The sequence below is a fragment of the Necator americanus genome, chromosome III, assembly GCF_031761385.1.
Source record: "Necator americanus strain Aroian chromosome III, whole genome shotgun sequence".
Lineage (NCBI taxonomy): Eukaryota > Metazoa > Nematoda > Chromadorea > Rhabditida > Ancylostomatidae > Necator > Necator americanus.
In genome coordinates, this window is record NC_087373.1 from 2,762,877 (window position 1) to 2,787,751 (window position 24,875).

Here is a 24,875-nt window from a genome sequence, read left to right on the forward strand (position 1 = left end):
TTAACAACAAACGAGTAATCTTTAACAAGCCTTGTGTAAACTTCGCAACACATATGAAAACGTGCGTTGTAAAGAGGAAGTATTCTGCCAGCTGACTCAGATTCTGGAATAAAAAAAAAACGAGAAAAACCTCCAAACCTTGAAGAATTGATCTGAACCACAAAATTTACTAACCTTTTCAGGATTTGCACGACATCTTCATCATAAAGCACGTGTTCCTTGCCTACTCGCTGCGGATTGTGCTTAGCTGACGCTCCCCATACTAGTGCTCTAAATATTTACCATGTTATTTGATACTAATGCAAATAGAACAAAAACAATAACGCTTCTCACGCTTTGAAGTCCTTTTGCAACGACTTGTGAATTTTCAGGCATAAATCATCTACCGTGTTTTTCTCAGCATTCAACACTATTGGAGCTGAGTAGTCAGGTAGTTGACCTCGAGGCTTAGTATAGCTGAAAAAAAAACTCAGAAAAGAAAATTACCGGAGGAAAATACCTTAAAATAAAAAGCCCATAACTCACATTCGAATAAGATTCAAGTATTGCCACATTTTCTCCAGCAAATCGTCGAAATTCCATTTATGGTGAGCGGATATCGGTACACAATGCGGAATACGATAGATTATATCCAATTCTTCGATCGATATTTGATCTATCTATAATTTTAAGACCCATATTTTGTGTAAAACCGGCACCGAAAGTCTTCAACCGGTTGACCCCAAAACGAGCTCATTTCAAGCAGCGCAGGGAGAAGATGAAGACTGTATATATAATGTATCGAGAAAAGTGAGTGCGGTTCGGTTGAACATATTCAGCCGAGTCACCGCGATTCAGCTTATTGCATATGAAATGAGGTATTAGATCATTATATTATATTATATTATATTCCAAGGTTTTAATCACCTCGTAGTGGATTGCTGAAGGATTACTATATTTACTGATAAATGTGGAGGCTCGATCGCGTATGAGTAGTAATTAAATAAGAATTTAACCGGTTTAAAACACACTTGAAGGCTAGAAACATAATGAAGGAAAATCCTACTTGGAAGGAAAATTAACGTTCCACGACTGATGCCTATTTTTTCCACTAATTCAGAGATTAGATTAGTACAACCAGGTGAAATTTGAGGAAAAAGGTGAATAGTTGTAATATATTTGTGAATTCCTTCTCCTACTGTAATAATTGCTTTGGTTACAAATATAATGTTCGTTCTATCGTTACTATGTTCTTTCTAACAGTAGAATGTGTTTGGGATGCACCCAGCAAGTATCAGGATTAAAAATTGAAGCACCGCCTATGAACCATGGGTGTCAGGAATACCCGATGGATCCATTCACCAAACGAGACAACTCCTTATATGTCAGCACGAACGATAGAATTTATTTTACCAGGTTTTATTTACCAAATTATCGTAGGTGTAAACGGTTGCCTCGTTGGGTAAACTGAACACCATCGCGTTTCTAAGAATCGGACTTGCAAAGGTGTTTTGTGTTTTTGTCTTGGTACTTGCATACTATGTCTCTATATATGTGCCATGTACTTGTAATATGTAAAAAAGCCTTGAATCATTTCCAAATCTTAGAATTTCACATAAAAATAGGAAAAATGAAAAAAATAACAATATAACAAAAAATAAATGGATAAAAATAAACAAAATAACAAAAAATTGGAACAAATGCTGTTATTCTATCAAATCCCTGTGGTTTGAATAGAATTTTTGCTCCTTTTGCCCTGAATCCGGAACGATTTTGTCCTTAACCCTTTGAGCTCAATTTGGTCGTCAATTTTTCAGACAGCTATTTCAAATTTCTTTATCGTTTTTAAAGATCTGGAAGTCATTCAAAATATTCTAGGATATTCCCGAGGAATTTTCTTCGCTCCATGGAACCCTTACTCTAAGCCTTGGCAAACTTAATACGATAAATGTCTCCGGTGGGAAAACAAATTAACTGGTTCTACCGATAAATCGGTGCTGATACATCTCGTTACTTGGTAACAACAGAAATGAGTGCTTATCGATCACGAATGGCATTCGTATCAATCCGCGCGAGCTGTGCGGTTCTCGTACATTTAACTCCCTAATGCCACCATGTAAACATCAACAGCTAAGGAAATCGGATACGGTGTTCTTATTTCGCCTTTTTTAGCGATCAGGAATCACAGAAAATTCTCAGCTTTGTTTTCTCGGTTAGACCGCCATTTTGGTGACTTTCTACTGGAAAATTTTCATACAAGGATATGTATAGAATAGAAATGCCAGAGCCTCGGGGGAATTTCCAAATCATAGAATTTGAAGTAAGGATAAAAGGAATAAATAAATAAACAAATAGATGATAAAGAATAACTGTGTTTATTGTTATTTCTACATTTATATTCTGTGACTTTATCACATCCCTATGACTTGAATAGCAATAGCTTTGTACCTTTTCCGTGAATCCTGAAAAATTTTGCCTACAACCAGTTCGAGTTCAATTCGATCATCAATTTTCCAGGACGTAGGTAACCATTATGTGCATGAAAACGACGGAAACGAATATTTTCACGAATACGTCTACTGGGAAAGTAATTATCTCTTGCATTTGCAGTATTCTGGATATTTCACGGCTTTAACTAGTACCTTAACGGAGAAAATCGAGACGATTGACATAAGCCAATCCCCGATTTTCTGACTTTAACAAGTCCGTATTTATAAACAAATAAAAATAAATAGAAATCTAATAAAAATAAAGGATACAATAAATAATTATAAAAACAAAAAATACTGATTTGCCTAACGCTTAGATGCTTAAAAAGTTGGAAAGAAAAATTAAATGAACGTTTAAATCCCCAAGTTTGATCGCATTTTTGTCAACATTTCAGGAAAAATAACGAACTGAACCTTATTCAACACGTAGATACAGGGGATGTAGACACGATTTCCTTCGATCACATCGATCAGATCCTCTGATGTTGCATCGTACCTAAATTTCATACTTTTTTATTATATTAATTTCACATATAACAATCTCAAGAAGCAAAAATCAATTCACCTTAATGTAATGTCAGCGTTATGAATTTTATATTCGGATAGAATACTTTTAACAGCTTCCAAGTCCAATTCACTTTGTGGAACCTTTAAAAAAATGCTTAGATTAAATTAAGAAATTTTTCCGAACCATTAAAACTTAAAAGAAAATTCGAAAGAAAACCTAATGGTCATCAATCTCCAAGTCCTCTCCTCTTGAAACCTCGGCATTGGGAACTGTATTTACGTTTTCTTGTTATGACAACACGGCTTTGATGAAAATTTACTATTTCTTTTTGGAGTTCTTGCGTAGTGTATGTACTTAGAACGATATGGAGGGTAGGGCAAGGACAGGGGAGGAATTTCATGGGATATGCAAAGCAACAAAGACCTTGAACCGTTTTTTGATAAAGAAGTTGTCGAAACGTCAGGCCAATAATAAAATTTCACCGAAACTTCGTTGGTATAAGAAGAAACTATTTAAAAAAAAAAAACCTATTAGCCCTGGACTCCTTGGGGATAACATTCATACCGATATTTACTAGAACTTCCAAGTCGAATTCACTTTGTGAAGCCTTTAAAAAATGCTTAGATTAAATTGAGAAAATTTCCCGAACCATTAAAACTTAAAAAGAAAAATTACTTAATTACTTACTTGAGAACTAGAGAAATTACTAGAGAATTACTTAGAATACTTATTACTTACTAGAGAAAAAAAAACACTTAGAACTAAGAAAGCGACAAAGTAACAACTCGTCAAAATATAGTGACTTCTTCACAAGAAAGTACCAAAACCGCAATTTTTTTTTCAAATTCGCTTGTGATCATTGTAGAAATCAGGAAGCACGATGAAATTCCAAAATTTCTTTGTTTCCGCTTATTCTATGAATGATTCTCAAGTGATTTAGGTACGGAAAGATTCTCGTTTTCATCAAAAATGTCTCGTTTATCGTACTTTCTACGATTTTAACAGATATTACTGATTTCAAATTAAGTTAAGTTGACAACACCTACAACTCTTTCAAAATAAACAACAATCTCAAAAAAAAAAAAACATTCTCGAAGTGAGATCAAATGTAAATTCTGAGCTGCGTATTCGACTTCTTAGACTTCCTCCTTTCTACTTTAGTAAGTCAAGACACACGTATAAAAATCTCAGTCACGTGAAAATATCGTGAAATGACGATACCGTAAACTCGTAGAATGAGTGAATCTAACCTGTACATTTCTCAACTAATTTGAAGCAGATTTAAAGTTTAGAATAAGGATCCAGTTCAAAGTTTTTATCCTGGATCCGCAACTTTTTTTTTTGAGCCTTACACTCCTAGTTCAGCACTTACATTGGTCACTACAGATTTGCACTGCAGATTTGCAGAATTCACATAAATATACTTTGTGATTGTGGTGGTTTCAGATGATGAATATAGGGAAAATTTAATCCCCTTCCAGAGAATTCGCCCGAATTGCGGGATTTTGAGAGCAGCGCCGAGGAATAAATTCGTTCACAAAAAAATTCATTCAAATTCATAACACTTTTCGCGGCTGCTCTTAGCAATAAGAAGCTACTTTTAGAAGACATCACTGGACCCAAAGAACGTAAGGATACTGTATTTCCTCTACATATACCAAAAATTTTAATATTATCCAGTTTTTTCTCCCCAGCAGTTTTGCCTTCGAATTCATTGACTTCACCCAATACGGCGTCAAGCTATGCATTCACGTCCCTTTCGTCAGATACATAAGATGACGAGTTGAAAAAGCGTAGCCGTTTGAAAGATGAGACGAAAGCGCAGAATCGATAGGTGGGCGCATTTTCCCCAAGGTCTAGACACTCATTGCATGAAGTGCTAAAAACTGAATGAAAGCAATCCTAGGCATCGAATCTTAAGAAATTCCTTTAGATCTTTTCAATTATATACTTTCCTTTAAGGCGAAAAAACAAAGTTTGTCAAGAAAGAATAATGGTATAGCCGTTAAGCTAAAAGTCAAGACCTCTCCAGAAATATCGAGAATCCTTTAATTCACATCCTTTCTTTCCGGACAAAACCACTATATCATTTTGTAGCAATTACGTATCGGAGTAATGTCAAAACCACAAGAATCGCTAAAATCTCATTTTTTAAGGGGAAAATCGTAGAATAATCATATTAATAAATGCTAGCTAACGGAAAATTTCAAAAGGGCAGTTCGCTTTCGCTTTCAGCCATAGTTCATTTCGCTCTCCCATGAGCGATCTAACATGCAACTAATTAATCCACGGATCCACTAATTTGTACGCACACGATTCCGAGAATTCCGGTCAGACCTCCCTCGAAAAAAATTCTGTTCTGACCACCACCACTGCACCTTAACCAGGAAATGTTAATAAAACCGTTTCTGCTGCAATTTTTGCAATTATGGTGAATATTTTTGAAGACCCTATGACACCAGTCATGAAGAATTAGGAGAGGGAAACATTTAAGAAAAAAAAAAAGACCAAGAGAACTAACTTGTACAAGCACAGAAAAAACAAACGTAAACGATTATTAAGACGTACCAATGCTGTCAAATTGATGCCACCTTTCTCCTTCTTTTTGAAACCGATATTTGGAGGTTGTTTGTTCAGACGAATCCCGAATCCTTCAAGTTCATATTCGAGCAACTGCTTATGTTTTAACGGCTTCATCACATCCAGTACCATCAAAATTAGTGAACATGTACGAGCCACTGTAATCAGAAAAATAAAATAAGAAAATTAACAGTAAAAAGAGAAGAGAAGAAGAAAAATAAAATAAAGTAAAAAGAGAAGAGAAGAAGAAAAATAAAATAAATAAAATATATAACAAATTAATTGTAAAGTACAGCACATAAGGTTAACTGCTACACATTTAGAGGGATTTATTATTTGAAAAAAGTAATTTTAACGTCAATATGGAAAAGGTTATGTATATATCTGGCCACAGGCTTTTTCAATTGATATGAACCTGACGTTTCCACGCTTCTGAAAAGCAATAAGCACATGTTATTTAGCAATATGATCTTTGAAATTGGTCATATCTGTATCAACATGTCCGCTTTTTTATGCTAACGTTCCCTTTTTAAAGGATGAAATGAAAGCTTTCGCCTTAGAGGTTATTGCGTGCTGCTGAAATTCCAGAAGAAATTGTCAGAAATTACGTGTAAATTACTTCCCAACGAGAATAATTATCTCTTTTTTTATGATTTCGACATGTTTTTCGTGGAAGTAAATTGAATCTCTCAGGTCCCCATTCAGAATTTTCATCAATTCTTCTAGAAAATTTCACGAATTTTCACTTCCTTGTAATTTTAGTATGGGATCTCTTCTTGTTGAATAGTAAGACTTGATGAAAAGTGAAAAGACATCTTCCATAAGCCGTGAAATCCCGTGAAATAGTACAGTACGACATAAGGATAAGTGAAGTGGATAGTTCCGCTACAATCCTTAATTGCAGAATGACGTCACGATGAGCACAAAAAACCATTGTATCGAGCGTAACGCTTAATTTGAATCTAGCCAAAGTACGGAACAAAAAAAATCCTCTTCTGCAAAAATTCACAAACTAGTTCATTGAAATTTTAAAAACAAATTGTCCATTTCGTAGGACATCGACACATCAACAAATGAAAGGAAATTTGTGTACTAAAACAAAATCCGACAAATAAATCCACACAAAAAAACGATATTTGCAGCGCCTGTAGCAAATTTTATTGGATTTCAGGTCCGAGTAACAAAAAGGTTTTGTCCACATAAATTCAACTAAGAAAATTTCTCAATAGCTTCCAATTCCTAGGGGTTCTAAATGATTGAGAGGATTGAGAGTTCGCTAAGAAGGATTGGATTATTTGGTTCTTGCAATCGGGCGCTCTATAATCTCCCAGTCGGGAACTTCAATGTCACTTCAGAGAAGGGATCTGGTCGTGAAAAGAAAAGCAAAAAACAAAATCAAGTATTGAGACTAGGTGTTTCAGATGTCTGAGTCACATCACATTTCAGAACTATTTTAATTTCATTTTCAAGGTTATTTAAGAATCAGGAAGTGAATTTTCCCTTATTGTAGGAATGATTCCGTAGGAAAATCCTCAACCCCTTCTTTCTACAGTGTTACATTAAATTGAGAAATTCTTTAGTTTTGAAAGTTATTTTCTTCTATCGTTCAAAGACAACTTATCATGAAGTTCACAATATTAGGATCTTTCTGCGAATAAGTAGAGGTAGGGATGTAGATCATGAGCAAGATCCCCTCTATCCCTTCTATTCGTGGTGAGATCCCAACATCGTCTATTTCGTGATGCTCTGCTTTTAGTCAAGACTTCATTAATTTTAAGCCAAATTTCTTTTTTTTTCTTCTTTTTTAAGTTTTCGAATACAATGTTAATCCTCCTTTTCGAGGACTATGGGCACAGGAAGCAATTTTGTTTGCAAATCATGGTCATCATCGGATTTTTGCGCTGCATAAAGGCGCGGAATCATCTGCATAATCGTCGACGAGCGATGCCAATCCACGATGACGTTTGCTGTCACCGAAAAAGGCACGGAAGCACTCATGGGACTAAAAAAAACTGTCTAAAAAAACGTCATTAAGAGAAAAGATAGACGCTAAAATTGAACGTGTGAATCGTTTCGCCTCTACCCAGACGATCCAATTAAGATTATGCTTACTAAAATCTCTCGCTTTTGAGTCATTTTAGCTCAACATTCATTGTTTTCTTTCCAGACTAATCGAATCTCAGCGTGAAGACTCGAAAGTAAGGATGACAATGCACATTAGGGATATACTATGGATTAGTGTGTACTGTTCCCTTCGGTTACAATAATGTTACTATTTAGCAATTATATCGCATGTTGATTACGTTTTTAATTTTAAAACATCATGACAACAAAAAAAATCGTAATTAAGTTTTTTTTTTAAACTCATTTAGCCGTCATGTCTTCAATTATCCAGCAATGTAATAACAGAGGGCAACGTATAATGAAACTGACGATGTTGGCATGTGAATATTTAGGATCGCTATGTGACCTCGTCTTCTCAACGATGCAATTTATTACACAATAGAACGCTAGCAATTCGAGTTGTCGAACATCCGTAATCGGACCCAAATAACCACCAGAAGCTCATACATCCGCACAAATTTTTGACTCGTTACGGATTACTCTCGTTTCATCACTCGTAATCAGTTGTATCGTTGGGAAGACGGGATCACACAGGGCTCTCTCTCACACTCTTTCTTCTGACTAAACGAGATCACGTTCATGAACTGCATGGTACCCCTATGTATTCCAGGGAGGGGGATCCCAACATCGTCAATAATTCTGTGATACGTTATCCCCTATAAAAATCTTTTCACGTTTGTTTATTTGCAGTGAAATTCAAAACGATGAGAAATGGCTGTGCAACTCAGGCGAAATGTTTCAAAATTACCTTTTATGACCTTATTTCGTAAGTATAAAAAATCTAAACACAGTAGATTGGTTATCGTTTATAACGTCATCTTGACATATAGTAGATGTTAATCAAATGCAGTGCTTTCTACAAAAAACATGACGAACCATTTCTAGTTCTTTCAACAAAACAGAATTTTTAGTTTCTATTGGATTGTGGGAGTTTTTTTTTCTGCATCTAAGCGCACCTTTATTTGCATTTTATTAGATTAACAACTAGGTATTAGGTTTAGGCAGTGTTCTGCTGACGGTACTAAACACGTCGATAATTTCGTCGTTCACTGATTTCAAGGTATACGGTAACATTTCGTTTTCTGAACCAGACTATTCCTCTCTTATGTTGACATGTGGATACGTTTTCATTATTTTCAACGTTACCACACCGCTTCATAATGTTCATCTTGTAAGGCAATTTGTTCAAGGAGAAAAAATGTGCGCGCTAAAAATTCTCCATTTCTGAGAAATGCACCTTGCACCAAAACGCCCACGGCAAATTAAGTGTTAAAATCCGGCAAGAACTTATCAAAGAACTTTCAAAGCGGGTGCAAACTCTATAAATTCAAAACCAAGGGAAAAAAGAACGGGGTTTCATCACGTGGGACCCACACTTTTCCCTCTTCGAAGATATGATTTAAAATGTGGGTAATACTTGTTCACTATCATCGTTCATCATGTTCAATAGAGATAAGATGTGCTCCATTTCCTAACACTATACTATTGATTCCTTTCTATTCATCTTCTTAATTCTTATTCTTCGATTATTTCTAATTTAAACATAATTTTCTGCCGAAAAGCCTAAATAATATAATCGTGACTGAAGACAAAGCTAGAATAAAATAAACCACTAACTCTATTACATATAGCAGATTTGAAACAAAGTAAAGTTAAAAAAGTTTTAAAAAAGTAAAATAAAGTAAAAAAAAATTAAAAACTAGCGTAGAGCAAGTACGGAATCGTTCAATTAAATACATTAAATCAAAAAAAAAATCTTCTATGCGTAGAAACTAACCTACAATTTTGTTTCGAAGTCAAATCAGCGAATAACTCACCAGCTATCACTTGTTTTCCACGACCTTTTCCATCTTTGGCGCCTTCAATGATTCCAGGTAAATCCAATAGTTGAATTTTTGCTCCCTAAAGAAAAATAATGTAGCACTAACCTTGACAATACTCTAATAATTATACTATACTATTCATTTATATTATAGCTATATTTATTTATTATTTATTCCTCTTCTCTTCTCTTCCTTTTTTCTTTTTCTTTAAATCACGTTCAGAAGTTTGACGGAGGCAATAATTCGCATGGGGCCAAGGCCAAATAATGGTGGAATGGGATGGATGAGGAATCAATTCGAATTCCAATTCGTTTAATCTTCCCATTGTGATGGCTGCTTTATGGGAAAGCCTCTTTTTTTCCTCGTGGAAGAGTAGTTATTTGATTCAAACAAATGTAGACTATTAAATTCATTTGAGCGTAAAATTTGAAATCATCCTAGCATTACGCGAAAATCTTGTCAAGCATATTTTCCCGTGAATTATCTAACTTTTTATTCTTTTTTAAATTTTTATTGCTACATAACGTAAATCGTTAATTTATCTCCCTTAGCGCACAAATATTCTAGTTATAATCTTATTTTTATACTTATGACATTACATATCATTATTATTTATTATTATATCATTATTTATTTATTTTTATATTTATGACATGATGTTGCATATTTATATTTATGACATTTTTCGTATAGACATCTTAGAAGGCAACCGCTAGTAAAAAGGTAATCGTTTCCAGCGAAAACAATCTTATTACGGCATCTTTTCTTAAATTACGTTTCAGCAGTGTGGACGTGGCTTTCCCACAAATGTGGAAGGATATCTAAAAACATAGAACCCTGACTTGTCATGGATTTACTAAGCCAATGACATCATCTGAAAGGAATGGTGCAAGGCGCACACTTCCTTGTGAATATAAATGACTTCCTAGGTCCAAGTGGCTCTTTCTAGATCGAGCGCGAAAGACACACACGTCTCCGTGTGATGCAAGTTGATACACCCTTAAAAGCGATCCTACTGCTACTGCTATGTAATGGTCGCGTATTTCCCAGCGAACAACTATGCTTGTTAGGATTTACTGAGTCTCATTACACTGATTTATCGGTGAAAGAAGGAGAAACCAAGAAAAAAAACAACTAGAATAACAGGTGAGTCGAAGAAGAGCGGCAGAAGAAGCGCAGCGTAGCAAAAAAAAAAAAAGAAAAAGAAGAAAGAAGAAAAAAGAAAGAAAAAGTGAATGGCAAGAAAAAATGCGCAAAAATAGGGGAAATGCTCAGTTCTGGCTCTCATTACGAGATTTAAAAAAAAATAATATGGGTAATAATAATAATAAGAAATCGGATAAAATAATAGAGAGATGAGTCTGAGTAGTACAAAAATAGATGTACAGAATGATTTTCACCCATGGACACAACGTTTTCAAACTATAAAAACACTTTGAACAAATTCACCCCAAAAATGACTTAACTGTAGGATAGCTCCTTCTACTAAGTTATTCTACTGATAGAATTGCTTGAATTGGCTCTTTCGTTGCCCTGAGGGCAGATTTTCAGCCTATTTTGTTTTGTTGTTGAGAATGGCCGCCAAAATATCGGAGATGTCATAATTGACCTGCACATTCTTGAGATTTCCCATCAAGATATCCAATATTTCAGACTGGGAGCGGAATAAACTGCCGTTTTTCAAATCTAGATCAACTTCTAAGTCTGAAATGTAGTGTCACCGACTACATTCCAGATTCCTGACTATCTTGACTACAATCCGGACATAAAGATACATTCTACATCTATTTATACATAGATATATTGCTTCGTGAACGAACATCAGTTAGATAGCAACAATATTAGTCAAAATATTACCATATGTTGACAAAAACGATAGTCTCAAGAGACTACGAGTTCGAAGATCGCAAGTCTTTGCTTCCTAATTCCAATGAGTACACCAGAACAACAATCGATATTTAATACGGAGTTTTTTTTTAAATTTTTTTATGACGCCCATTTATGTTCCCACCAATTATTCCTTCGTTTAGAAGCACGAGTGCATAGTCTCATATGAAAGTACAATAAAATTAAATTTCTTTACGATCCTAGGCATCGAGTTAACATCCTGATATTTCGATTATATAATATAACAATCTTTTGAAAAGAGTGTATATCCGTTAATTCAGAATTATTGGTTGCGAAAAAATAAAACATTTATGATAACCTTAAATAATTATTATGATAGTAGATAACATAATTCCTTCAATATTTCAGTTCTAACGTCAGAAACTTGCATACATGTCGCAAATTCTGCAAAAAGATTTGTCTCCGCCGCCTCCACAGAATTTCCGGAATCAAGATATATTTATTTCGTTTTACACCACCATCACCACATATTTAACTAAGGTGACCGTAAGGGTCAACCGTACTAGCAGTGCGATTCTCACTACACAGGAGTACTGACTGTTGTAAAATTGTTTACTGGATAATTTAGCACTTAGAATGTGGATCATGAAAAATATATATTCGTATATATCAAAATAAGAAGATTTTTCTCGCCTATAAGGCATTTTCTCGTCAAAAAGGTGATAGAGAAAGTAACAAAGTTGAATGAAAAGAGGTGAATGCATCCATACTCGTTAGATCAAATTATACATTGGTATCTGTTTCCAATTCCCAGAAAAAGCTTCTTTCTATTCTATTACATTGTTGTTTATAATCAGATATCTTTCTTTTTTTTAAACTAAGTCGTGAGCAACAATGAGCAGCTCTGGAAGAGGACAGAAGCTCTGGAAGAACAATAAGTACCTCTGAAGAAGATAAGAATCTTGAAGGACACCCATTGAAAACAATGGAGCAGCTGTTTTCAAAATCATGTTCAAAAATCGAATTTTTCATTTCGAATTCAAAATTTTACTAAATAATTAACCTCAGGACAAAAATGAGATCATTCCGTCTCCAATTTCCAGCAGACATCCTCTTCTTTGCACTTAACATGGACATATTTAATGAATGCATAGCCAGCCATCAAACATAGCAATTTCGTACATTTTAAGGGCAACCTATTAGCAGAACTCATTTCCCAGCGCATATTTCAAAAGCTTAAGAATATTCGATGTTCTGAAAGCCTTATTTCGACTTACTGTGAAGGTTTTTCTTTAGGACAGTGGTCATGAACTGTACGATGTCCCTTCTGAATACGTTCTACAGATCGAAATATAATCTTCAGCCAAGAAAATGACTAGTGTTTTTTCCACCGTGGTTACATTTTCCATTTATACTACGATCGAGAAATACGGATGGTCTAACCGTAAACAGTCGAAAAAAGCAAAATTGAAGAAATTTCTATCCAACATTCGAAAAAAAAAATAGGACGAACCTTGTAGCGGATCACTCCTGGCACAGTGGTAAGCGTTGTGAATTCATAGGCTGCAACTTCGGAATAAACACCCGCAAGATTCGACAAAAGTGTCGATTTCCCCACAGAAGGAAAACCTGAAACCGAACTGAAGTTGAAAGGGAATCGAGAACTTTATATCTGCTTTATTTCTGTACGTAATCTAGGATTAATTATTATTTCACATGTGAAACTAACAGAAAAAAGTTGCTCAAAAAAGATCGCTCAAAACAAAAATTACTACATCCATGACATTTTTCTGGAGTTAAAGAATTGAAGCAGAGAACACCATTTTGAAACAATATGTGTTCACAGCGGTTTACACCATTCTAATTCCCCGAAATTCCAAAAAGTTCTTCATACGACGAACATTAATGCGCCTATCTGCACTAGTCGTCCACTTTCACGTACTTCCGCACTAACCAGAAGTTATTTATGAGCTATTAGAATTATTAGGCAGTTAGTAACACATATTATTAACTTCTACCTAAATTCAAGTTCAAATTTAACCAGGAGCTTAACACATCCTTCTGCAGGCACGGAAAATTCACTCCGGAAATTATATAGGCAAACATGTCGCCTCGCCAACTGCATTGTCCACGGAAATCAGAGCTGTCGCTCACTGGCTCGCTCAGAAAATTGACGAATGCCTGGACAACTACTAAACGATGAGTTACACATATCCACTAGACGAATGGGACTTGGTAAATGTAAAATGAGATCCAACTCTCAACTGACCAGGGACTCGATGTATGTCTTTCGGAGTTGAAAATTATTTTGTTCACGTAGATTGTTTTGTGAAACTGTAAAAAAAAAACTAATGGAAATGGGAGAAGGTGCATCCTTAAAGGATCCCTTCAGACGACGTTTGCAAAGAACGTTCGTCTGGAAACACCCTAAAAAAACGCTCATTCTATCCTATTAAAGGGATTCTTGCTACATTTGCTGAATGCTGGTCGTCAAAACTAATATTAATAACGAGGACACGCATGAGGAAAGCTGTCCTTTCCCAGTACAAGCTTCATGCATATTTCCGCTCCCCCAACCGATCTTTGCAAATTTTTTAGGAGAGTAGAAGAAATTAATACCTTTTCTTTCTAAATAACAGATCGAGAAATCAAAAAATTACCCATCTTTTCTATATATTATTCAGAAAACGTCTGCACCCATGACCAAATAAGAAATGGATGTATATTAAAATTCCTCTCGACATCTTCATTACATTTAAATGAAAGAGAGAATGAAAGAAAAAAAAAAACAACGTCGCCAGTAGAATATGAATTGAATTCGATATAACAGCAAGAAAAAATCTTAATTTTTAAAGTTCTATGCTGATGAGATGCTTTTTTTACTATCAAAGTATATTTTTTGTCGTTGTTATCCAAACAAAATATTTGCTCGCAACAGTAAATATGAATAAACAATATAAACAATAATAATATAATATAAACCAAATATTTGGCTGACATATATTATTTGTAATGAAACTCAATACTAGAGGGTGAAAAAGTCACAAATCCAGATTTTCCTTGAAATATAAGGGGAATTTTTAAGTGATGGTGTCGCAAAATGAAAAAAAAGAATATTTCAAAAAACTTTTTAGAAAACCGAACAATGAGTACCGTGTGTCTCAGTTAATCAGTTCACTCATAGAATTCGCATTCACTTATTGTATTATTCTTCTCTATTACTTTTTTTCCAGGTAAATTGAGTTAGAGGTCCATAATAGACAACAAAACGCTGCACAAAAGAAGCTTGCTTCGTTGCTATTCGAGGGCGTAAGCACACCAATTGTGGTCACACAAGTCCCTTACGGAAAAACGTGAAAGCACAGACCTCACAACAAACGTCACAACGGTAAAAACAGAAAAAAAAGTCATAGGCGGAAGAAGTTAGGGAATTCAAAGCGGTAGACGTATTCTAATGCAAAAAGAATCACTCTATAGGTAACCTACATATAATCTTTCCCCAGAACAAAAATCTCTCAAGAAAATATAGGTAAAAGAGTTTGTTGTATCCCACGATCCAGGAAAATATCGACAGAATTAATTGCAGTGCGATGAGAAAAATTTAATCTATGATCCAGCGCGTGCTGTATTACGGTAACAGCTGCAGGTAGGAGAACCGGAAGTCGTAAACACCTCACATATCATTTTAAGGCAGACCTTCTTTTCTTGTGTGAATTTCCCACTTCTTCAAGTTTATACGAAAAAAAAAACCCAAATAATCGGTTCTAAGATGTATTGAAATAAAATCTGATCCCCCAATAGGTAGGGGAAGCAAAGCTCTAACAATTTACTGAGCAAAGCAGATAATATAGGGCTCAACGGGTGCTTCGACGTTATTTCTGTTTGACCATTGAAGAAGATCGCTACCTTCAACCTTGATACATTACTAGAAAGAACGTCAAACGAACTGCTCGACAATTATGACCTCTGCGGACTGCGAAAAGGGATTCGAACATTCTTAAGCGCAGTTATCTGTTGCTGTCGTCGTTTCGTAAATCATGTGTTCGTTTTCGCCGCCCGATATCCTATCGCCACATTCATGATGTGATGTCAAGCCACATGTGAGGTGGAGGAGGATACTGCGTCAATGCGGAGCGCTCGAGCAGCCACGGCCGCCACGGGGCGTGGTTTGGCGTATGAGCCACTTCTCGTTCTCGGCATGCGCCTGACAAGACGATTCGCATGAGCTCGTGCCGTTTATTGCAGTTTACTATACATATACTCAAATACAGTACAAATACTCTATTAGTTATTATCGCTGCACTGTTAACCTTGTCGACTGTTGCGAGCTCACCTAACGACTATAGTTACGCCAGCCATGGTCCAAATTTGGCGCATACGCGTCATGAAATGGAAACTCAAATGATCTGTAATAATGGAACCGATTACAAATGTATCTGTCGTACGGGGGTTCCTCAAACCGTAGATACACCACCTGTTATTGAATGCGATCAGTTTATACAGGTTAGAAGGCTGGCATTTTTTTTTTCTCTTCTTGCCATTTTTTTCTATTGCACATAAATTATTTCTTTTATAATGTTCAATTCTTGCTAATCATCTTTTAAATGGTTTTCTTATTGTGGGTATTACACAATTCTATTTATACGAATAAGCTGCAAAATATTTCTATTGTTATTTATTCATACGTACGTAAGAATGTGTGGAGCAGTTTTCAAAGGGTGCTGCCGGAGGGGGGGCAAAAGAACCCGAGTTATCGACCGACGGCATTGAGAGTTTCCCGCTCTAACAATGCCCAGTGTGACGAGCTGCATCTCGTTCTAATTCGTTCAGTTAGTTTCAGCAATGCTTTCGGCTTTTGCTCTCACACTCTTTTAATTTCATCATTTTGTTTTGATACGCTTAAAATCCCGGACATAGATCGCAGTTGCAGTTGTTTGTTTGCCGCATCCTAAATAACACTGAAACCCCAATCCAAGCAGATATGATGGATTTTCTGAGGGCGGCACAATGTATATAATTCCTTATTTCCCCGCATGCTACCTTGCATGTTTTTTTTTTGGGATTGCTTACGAACATTTTCATTGTTAGACTCCCACACTCACCCACATATAGATGAATATGAATAGAAAACATTGACATACGACTAAAAATGTTGAGAAATTAATTCCACTCATTCTTCAATTATGTTAGAAACGTTCTCTACAAAATTACGGATATTTCCATTCAAAATGTGATTCTATCCTCCGGAAATGAGTCGATATTCGAGTGGATTTCTGTTGGATTTCCTGGACGTAATACCCGGCTTCGCACGAAAATAATCATTTTGCACGTAAACATCATTACAGCGTTCCTTTGATAATCATTTTCGGAACGGCTCCGAAGACTTAGCGCGCTGCCAAATCCTCATCTTAGATCATTCAAAGGTGAAAGTGGGCTATCATGCAAAGAGTGCAAAATGCGGAAAAATTCTTTCGAGAAAGAAATTCACAACGTCACCAATATAGGCAATATGTGGACTATTTACTATGACTAGAGTTAGAGGCAATCTTTCAAACTATCTCTTTTTTTTTCTTGACATCAATAATTCAGTTAACATTGATTTTTCACGTCTCAACTTATTTGAGAATCCATAAATGTCACTAATAAATAAAATAGTTATATCCAATTAATTTATCCCAAGATATACGAAGACCAAGAAACCGATTAAATGGATATCCCATTGGAACCGATTATTGCTACCATTTGGGGAATAAGTACACAGTTGAAATTTTAATATGAGGAAAATTTGATTGAATCAGCAAAAAAAAATCAGAAATAAATAACATTTGGACCAGTAGTTCTAAATTCCATTGGAGACTGCTATTATTTCCATTTCGGGAATAAGTTCACAGTTGAAATTTTGGTAAGGTAAGGTATAGGGAAAAATTGATTAAATGAACAAAAAAAATAGAAATAGTAATAAAAATAGTAGAAAAAAATCAGAAATAACATTTGGATCAATAGTTCCAAGCGTGAACTACCAAACCATAAAACCCACTCCTATTTCTGTTCATTCCATATGACAACTTTACGATGGCGAACAGATGCGCCGAAAATTTGCAGTTAAAATGTCGTGCCTCAATCATCATCGTCTTCTTAAGCGTTCCTTTCGTTTCATTGCGGGCTCCGCTTCCTTGATTTGTTGGTGTCATTTTGTACGATCAAATGGATTTGATGATCTCATGCAGCCAATCCAGTGTTGTTATTGTCTTTTTCTGTTTTTATCCCATGTGCCGCTTCCTGTTTCACTGTCTGTGAGATCAAAGCTTAAAAAATAATCTGTATCGACGTCAGACGACTTAGTTCGCTTAGATTTGAATTCTACTCTTCTTGGCCCCAGAAAAATATAGTTGGGCTGAAGATCTTACAGACATTGTCGTCATCACATGCTTCGGGACCGTATTATTTCAGACGTTGGCCTAGCTGATCTCACCGTTGTAGATGCGGTTAGCGCCAACCATTCAATGTAAAATCTTCATTTAAACGACTTCAGAATGAGGTTTCCACCTCTCTTGTTAAAACTATCGATTAAACATCTTTGCCTGTGCCCACAATAAATCTTTCTTTTTCTTCCTATAGGTATACGCCAATTAAACGCGCAGATTTTTCTCCTGTCAAAAATCTTCGAACGTGGATTAGGAATATTGTGCCGAATATGAGATGAACTAGTTCGTATTCTCATTTCAATATTTCAACAAGAATAAAAAATAAAAACAAAAACAAAACTACAAGAATTATTCGAAACTACTATATTATAATATTGTACTACAGTACAACATTATATATAGTATAATATTGGATATATGGTTATTTTTTTCATTTTATGAGTGCTAGAGTCAAGAAGGGAAGCAATCAGGCGAAGGAATAGAAGTCAGCAATTGACAGATATATTAACCTATATATCAAGAAAGACATCCACCATCATGATTTATTACTATTCTTCAGTTTCGTTCCAAACCACTTTTTTCTAAAGAAGATAAATTGACCTACGATACAGCGGAATTATTTGTTTACGATGAGCTGACCACACTACATTTCCAGCTGTTAACCCCACTGACAACGATCGGATGTGTACATAACTGTAATTGTCATCTGTTCCAAAAGTTGTCAAAAGTGAGAGCTACTGCTTAACTAAAACATTTCAGACATTCGCAGTTTATGGTGATTGTAGTGACTGTTATCATAGGCCCAATATTTCTTCGCTTTCGAAAAAAGTCAAGTTTTTTTTTCCAAAAAGAAAGTTTTATCATTGACAAAATATCACTAGTAGATGAACATTTAATTGCCCCATTAAAATGATCAATGGTGAATATGGAAACGAAATAATTCCAAGCAATAATTATTTCGCGATTATATAGTTCCTCCTGCGACCAGGATCTATTATTTCACTAAACTTTACAGAAACTCGAACTGCTAGTGAATACTGAGTTACCTATAGCTTTTCTTAACAATAATCTCGTATGCTACTCATCTTCCGAACTCCTGATTATGAGTTCGGGATCCCTTTGATATAAGTATGTGATATTAAAACGTTTGCGACTGTGTGATTCTTTTTATCCATAGAGGAACACCGATGAGCCACGTCTTGAAATCCGAGTTTTTCTGTTAACCGCACCATATGTCTAAACGATTATACAGAAGCTTAATTAATCCCGGGCGGGTGTGGCGCAGTAGGTAAGAGGTCCGTTGTAGCCACACGCTCGAGGGTTCGAAACCGGCCTAGTGCAAACCAAGCCTTTCATCCCTCCGGCCTCCGCAAGTCATTGTATAGGCCAATACGCGTTCCAAAAACCTCAACGACTTTTGACTGACTTTTTAATCAATCTAACGACTATTTTTCTTTAGTAACATTTCATCAGCAATTAAAATGGGTCGTAGTGGCGCACCCAGGCAGAAAAGGTTATTGTCATCTCTATTACTAATGTAGTAATATAATAATAATCAGAACTGTGCCTATTCCTTGTGTGTAAAAATGCTCATCGTCGCATCGCAAAGTCCCAACAGTGACTTTTTCAGTCACTGGAACTACCAGTTGTTGATATGCGGTTACGACATGTCAATCTTGAAGCACATCTCCACACGAATGAAAAATACGAGACGTATTTCAAACGCCGAATCGCCAATATCGTATCCTCTTACTGCGAACATCAGGCCAACGAATGTCCCGGAGCGACATTACGACTTACACAGGTAATTGACTGATTATATAATACTAAATCAACGAAGAGCACGAGAGGATTCTACGAAAAAAAAACATAGTTTTACGAATTTTTTGCAAAATTCTTGTTCAAAAATCCTTACAAGCTAATCCTAGCAAGTTCTTTGTTGGTCTTTCTTCCTGTTCTTTCTTTTTTTTTCTTTTGTCTTTGCGTTGTATCGGAATATCGAGCTCTGTTGCGTGGGCCCAGACGTTCTTAATCCTAAGTCCGTTCTCTTTCACACGGCTATGTGCTTTAAATCTAAATGAACTGACAAATCGTGAGATTCGGAAAGCCAGCAGAAAAAAATAGTCGCGTTCATCGCCGCATACTTTTTTCGTAGACAGAAGTTCTCAAGACTGAAAACTCGCTGCAATTTTCGATTTCTTCCTTTCTAGGAATCAAAAGAAAATTGTTTTGCCATGAAAGAAAAGAACATTCGTCCTTAATAGAAACCTTCGTATCCAGTCTTGGCAAGCACAGCTAAATTCCGTCGTAGTATAGCGCTCCACAAGCAACCAACATTTCACCAGCTGATCAACTGTGTCCGTGCTGCGCATTACAGACTGTATCCGATGCATCGCAGTCAGACGACGATGACGAGGACAATTCCGTGCTATATGCGGCTGATGATGAATCTGAACCGCTTCTCACTCAGAACAATGTCGTGCTGTTACGGGTAGAGCGAGAACCTCTCAACGTCACTCGTATACTCTTCGCTATCACCAAATCCGAAAATGTGCTCTCACTCAGCGAACATATGATCATCGATCCGGTCAAGGTAAGGTGATATTTGTAGACTTACAAAACCCCATCACCATAGCTGCGATAGGGAGCAGCCGGACCCTCCTCAGATGAAGAGGACCAGCTTGAAGAGTATTGAGAGGTGAGTGATTCCGTCCATTTCCTCCTAATTGCACTAAAAAAACGGCAAGGGAGATACGGCGCGTGCACAAGGGCGCTGGCGCACACTGGCGCGCTCCAACTCCTTGTAGAAAATAATGCGCCAGAACGCCCGAAGCCGTATCTTCTGGGCCGTTTTTTACGACAATTAGGAAGAAATGGACGGAATCACCCCCCCCTCCCCCTCTCCATAATCTATGATCCCGTAACTCCACATGAAATCCGTACCACCTCAGATTCGTGGGATGATGGTTTTAAGTGACGAGGATCTCTTCCCTAACCATCCAAAGGTTATTAGGTCGGACTACCGGCTACTACTATCGCATTTATGTCTATCACCTCTTTGTCAAACCATTACTTATCAAGAATCTTTTTTTTTTTACCAAAATGAAGTGACTTTCGCGACCAGCGAGACCACTACGCCCCTGACAGAATTGACATCTAGGATTTAGAAAAGCTTGACAATTTTTCCAGGTGAAATACATACTCGGAAGTCAAGCCGGCCCATTAGCACGAATCCTCGGTGGTATCAAATTGGATAGTGTACGAGTTTCACGAATACGACGTCATCTTAAACCATCCGACACTGATAATACCAAACTTATCACCATTATTTCCATCATTGGAGGTTTCTTCGTCATATGTTATATAATAGGAGCAATACGATTGTGCAGGTAATTTGTTCACTTCTTAATATCCCATTTCATTTTCTAGTTTTTTTTTCGGGAAAAAAGCGTACACCTGTGCATAAACTTGGTATGAGCAAAAATGTAGGTGTATTAATTTCTGGAACGGTTAAGAACTAAGTTTTTGCCAACATAAAGTGAGGATACCGCGGAAAAGGCAAGATTTTGAGGACTAATTGTACAAATACAGATTCTGTAGCAGAATCCGCTCATCAGAATCAAACACATCATATTTTCCGCAATTATGGCAGTAATTTTTCCCCACGTACTAGCAACGAAAATACATAATTACCAGCTACTCAAAAAACAGAACTATGAAAAATGGCCCATGTAGATGTTATTATTTTTCTCAGTAAAAAAACTCTAGTCAAGTTTAACACTATGAAATGTCTTTTCCCAATTTAGATTAAGAAAAAAAGGTGGGAAACAGTTTATTTTTAAAAATTTTTAGTCTCCCGAGAAGTATTTCGATAGGAACTACGTTCCGGCTAACTTCTGAATAAAATCCCGATAGAAAAAAAAACCAGGAAGCTTTGCAGTAGAAATTCAATGCAGATACTCAGGCCTAATTCCAATCTCTAATGTCCATAGAAAAGAACTGAATTGAGTCTGAAACAAAGTGGAGGCTGCATCCTAAATACTGCCTACATGTGCTAATGAGTAGAGTTGCTGTTCTTTCTGGAGAACCTTACTCGTAATAGAATACATTCTGGAACTTTCGATAATGCACAGCACTAAAATTACATTGAGTTTCTCGGAATAACTTCATTCCGAGTAAGAGAATATTGACCTAAATTAAGAAAAAACACAAAACAACAAACAAACAAAAAATAACAAAAACATTTATGTTAAAACCATAAGATCTATACTGGAATCTTCAAAAATTTTCAACTAACTTCTTCTAGGATTCAAGAAATAACTACGCAGAGTTTCTAAAAGTATGTCTGAGTTATAATCAAAAATTTTCTTCCGGAAAAACTCCACGTTTTTTAGGTTAAAAAAAAAGTTTTATAGGGTAAAAACCTATAGATTACAGGGAAGGGTGAAATTTGAGCATATTTATCACAACTAGTACGTCTAAACACACTACTAGGACCAGTTGCTAGAAGGCCAATCCAATCAATGACTTTGTTTTGCTGCTGATAGCCTCGGATTCGTTTCTCCGTTTGTTTACAATGCCGAACAAATCTTCCAGCACCATGAAGAAAACATAACGGCCGATAGGAAAAAAAATGTGGGTATCAAAAAACGAAACACATATTTCAAAATTTCTCATATAATTATGGTAATTTCTTCGTTTTCGATAGCATTGAACGCATCGATGACAGCATTCTATGAAGGTGTATTGACAATGACAGCTCGTTAATCGTAGAAACGTGCTCAGTCTAAGTTTATGCATATGAACATGCATAGATGTGCTAAGATTGCGTGCTAGAAATACATTGACAGAATAATGAACATTTCTCTCAGCGAAAAATCAACAGCTACTAGGAAATAAAGAAAAAAACGTGTAGAAAAAACAGATCAGTTTTCAGTCCTACCTTTTTCTCAGAATTTCAATATCAGCATTTCTCAACTAGATCTTTAAAAAAAAATCTACGGCCAAATGAAATTCTCATACAAGAAAAAGGGAGATTCTCGGAAGAGAAAAAAAACTGGACACCTGGATAGAAAAAAAGATAGTGTCCAGGAAAAGAAAAAAATAAGAATTTGCAGTTACGTGATGAATAATTGAAGATCGCCTCTGCCACCACTACTTTTCTATTTTAGAATAATTGTCATTCTTTGATGTTTAGCAGTAAAAAAAAAAGAAAGTAATCAATGGTGGAGGCAAAACAACTATAAACCCAGTCAAAACATTTTTTATGGAGAACCTCTGCCGAAAGCTTTTTATGCATTGTTTGATTTTTGGATTTTATGATTAACCAAACCAAACCGATAATAAAAGAAGAAACAATCGCTAGTGAATTTTTTTTATCGAGAATCTGAGCACCTTATTGCTACTCCTACATAAATTTGTTTATTTGAATACTTCCACAGCTGTGCCAAAAACAAGAAGGACAATAAAGAATAGAGTTCACTAGGATAATACCCAAACTTTATAGTACGAAGTTTGCCTTTCTTTAATATTCGTGTGGTGGATTGACAAGTGATTCTCCTTCTACAAAAAAAAAGAGAAATCTCGATGCGAGACCCTTTTTCCAAATCCAAAACGCTAGAGTAGTAAGACAATATCATATATCATTGCGGTACTATAGAGTTCATCTTAAAATCTGGTTTTCTTGGTTCCTGTCTTTGCCAGATCCACGACTAAGAAAGTATTCCTAGGCATTATCGTTTAACCGCACGCAGCACTAGCGAGTAACCTCTTAAGTATTTGGTGAAAAAAATGGTGAACTAGACAGAAATAATCAAACGACAGGCATCATAGGAAAGAAAGTATTCTGATGATATTTTTTTTCTTACAGAGACGCACGACGGAGAAGACGTGAAAGGAAAATTGCGGACGATGCAGCTAACGGACTCGCGACAGTCAATTTCGTCCCCAACTACGGTTCCTGTCAGCGAAAGCCTTCTAAAAATGGAGAAGTCCTGAAGGACGTCACCGTAAAAGATGTCGCCCACACTAATTATCAGGAAATCAATGAATCCTTGGACAACCATCAAAATGATGAGCCTCATGTGCTTACTGAACGACAAGCTCGGTTTATGTTCATGTGTGATCCATCTCAGTTACCCAGAGAACCTACTTTTGATTCCGATGCATTGGAGAGTGAGGCTGGTCAGACTCCCCAGTTGAGTTCAAATCGCGCAAATAGGAACGCTACTGAAGGGAATCCAACAAAGTCTAAAGAGATGTCACCGACAAAGGAATCACCTTTGCAGCAGTCGCAACCATCGCCCCATGACGATCAAGAAGTGCCTGCACTTGTGCTGGTACCCTCTTTTTCACTGGAATCTCCAATGGTTTCGGATGAGTCACCAACTGCTAACTCGAGCTCGGCGATTTTCCTTGGAAATCAGTCTGAAAGCCCAGAAGATCGGCCTAGATCACGACGTGGAAGCAGGGTAGGAGACGAAGTTCTTGACTTACGAGAACTGCAAGAATCTCCGAAAAATGAAGAGAACAATAACGTTGGGCAAGAACCCCAAGAAGTTGTTGCTGAAGCTAATGAAAGAGCGAATAGACAATATGAACTTGGTCGATGGTCTAGTAGTGAGGGTGAGGTAGACGTCTACTATAAACTGAGCGATGATGATGATATGGTTAGAGGCGATGATTGGACGAATTTGAAGGAAGGACCCAAGCTGCCAGGGTATCGACAAGAAACTGAAAGCGATTCGGATGCTGATGATGGTGAAGAGAATAGATTGAAACAGGACGGTGAAGTGGATGGTTATGTTTACGAACGATTACGTGAAGAACTGACACCTGTGCCTCCGGACAGCTAGTGTAACAAGTACAAATCTAGGCTGATTCGTATTCAACTATTTTTCTTGCCAATTAAAAAAAGCTCAAGTTGATTGATACTAAAAAAAAGATGGGTACATTTGTTCTCAACGACTGTTCAATTTTGCTTACTTTTAAATTTCTGCTTAAAGAAATCCATTATTATCAAATACGCCCCTAGAGTATACTAAGATACCCGAAAGCTATATTTTCAACATCCGGTGATTAGGAATATATAGTCGTTGAA

At 36.3% G+C, this 24,875-nt stretch overlaps 2 protein-coding genes across 4 annotated transcripts; one reads left to right on the forward strand and one right to left on the reverse strand.

Annotated features, from left to right (window-relative positions):
• Positions 1–96: 96 nt before the first annotated feature.
• Positions 97–17,542, reverse strand: RB195_008426 (uncharacterized protein; the record flags this gene model as incomplete). 2 transcript variants are annotated; one of them, XM_064194915.1, is made up of 10 exons in its annotated part: positions 97–103; positions 175–270; positions 334–456; positions 526–659; positions 2,883–2,964; positions 3,034–3,116; positions 5,545–5,714; positions 9,498–9,582; positions 12,865–12,980; positions 17,389–17,542. In XM_064194915.1, 10 exons carry the CDS (start codon positions 17,540–17,542, stop codon positions 97–99), a joined length of 1,050 nt encoding a protein of 349 aa, XP_064046059.1. The 2 variants fall into 2 exon arrangements, with proteins under 2 accessions (XP_064046059.1, XP_064046060.1); XM_064194914.1 differs by lacking the exon at positions 17,389–17,542 and adding an exon at positions 13,506–13,563.
• On the forward strand, positions 15,573–24,630 carry RB195_008427 (uncharacterized protein; the record flags this gene model as incomplete). 2 transcript variants are annotated; one of them, XM_013447745.2, is made up of 5 exons in its annotated part: positions 15,573–15,854; positions 19,407–19,580; positions 20,154–20,369; positions 20,966–21,165; positions 23,646–24,630. In XM_013447745.2, 5 exons carry the CDS (start codon positions 15,573–15,575, stop codon positions 24,628–24,630), a joined length of 1,857 nt encoding a protein of 618 aa, XP_013303199.2. The 2 variants fall into 2 exon arrangements, with proteins under 2 accessions (XP_013303199.2, XP_064046061.1); XM_064194916.1 differs by lacking the exon at positions 15,573–15,854 and adding an exon at positions 17,777–17,836.
• Positions 24,631–24,875: the final 245 nt, after the last annotated feature.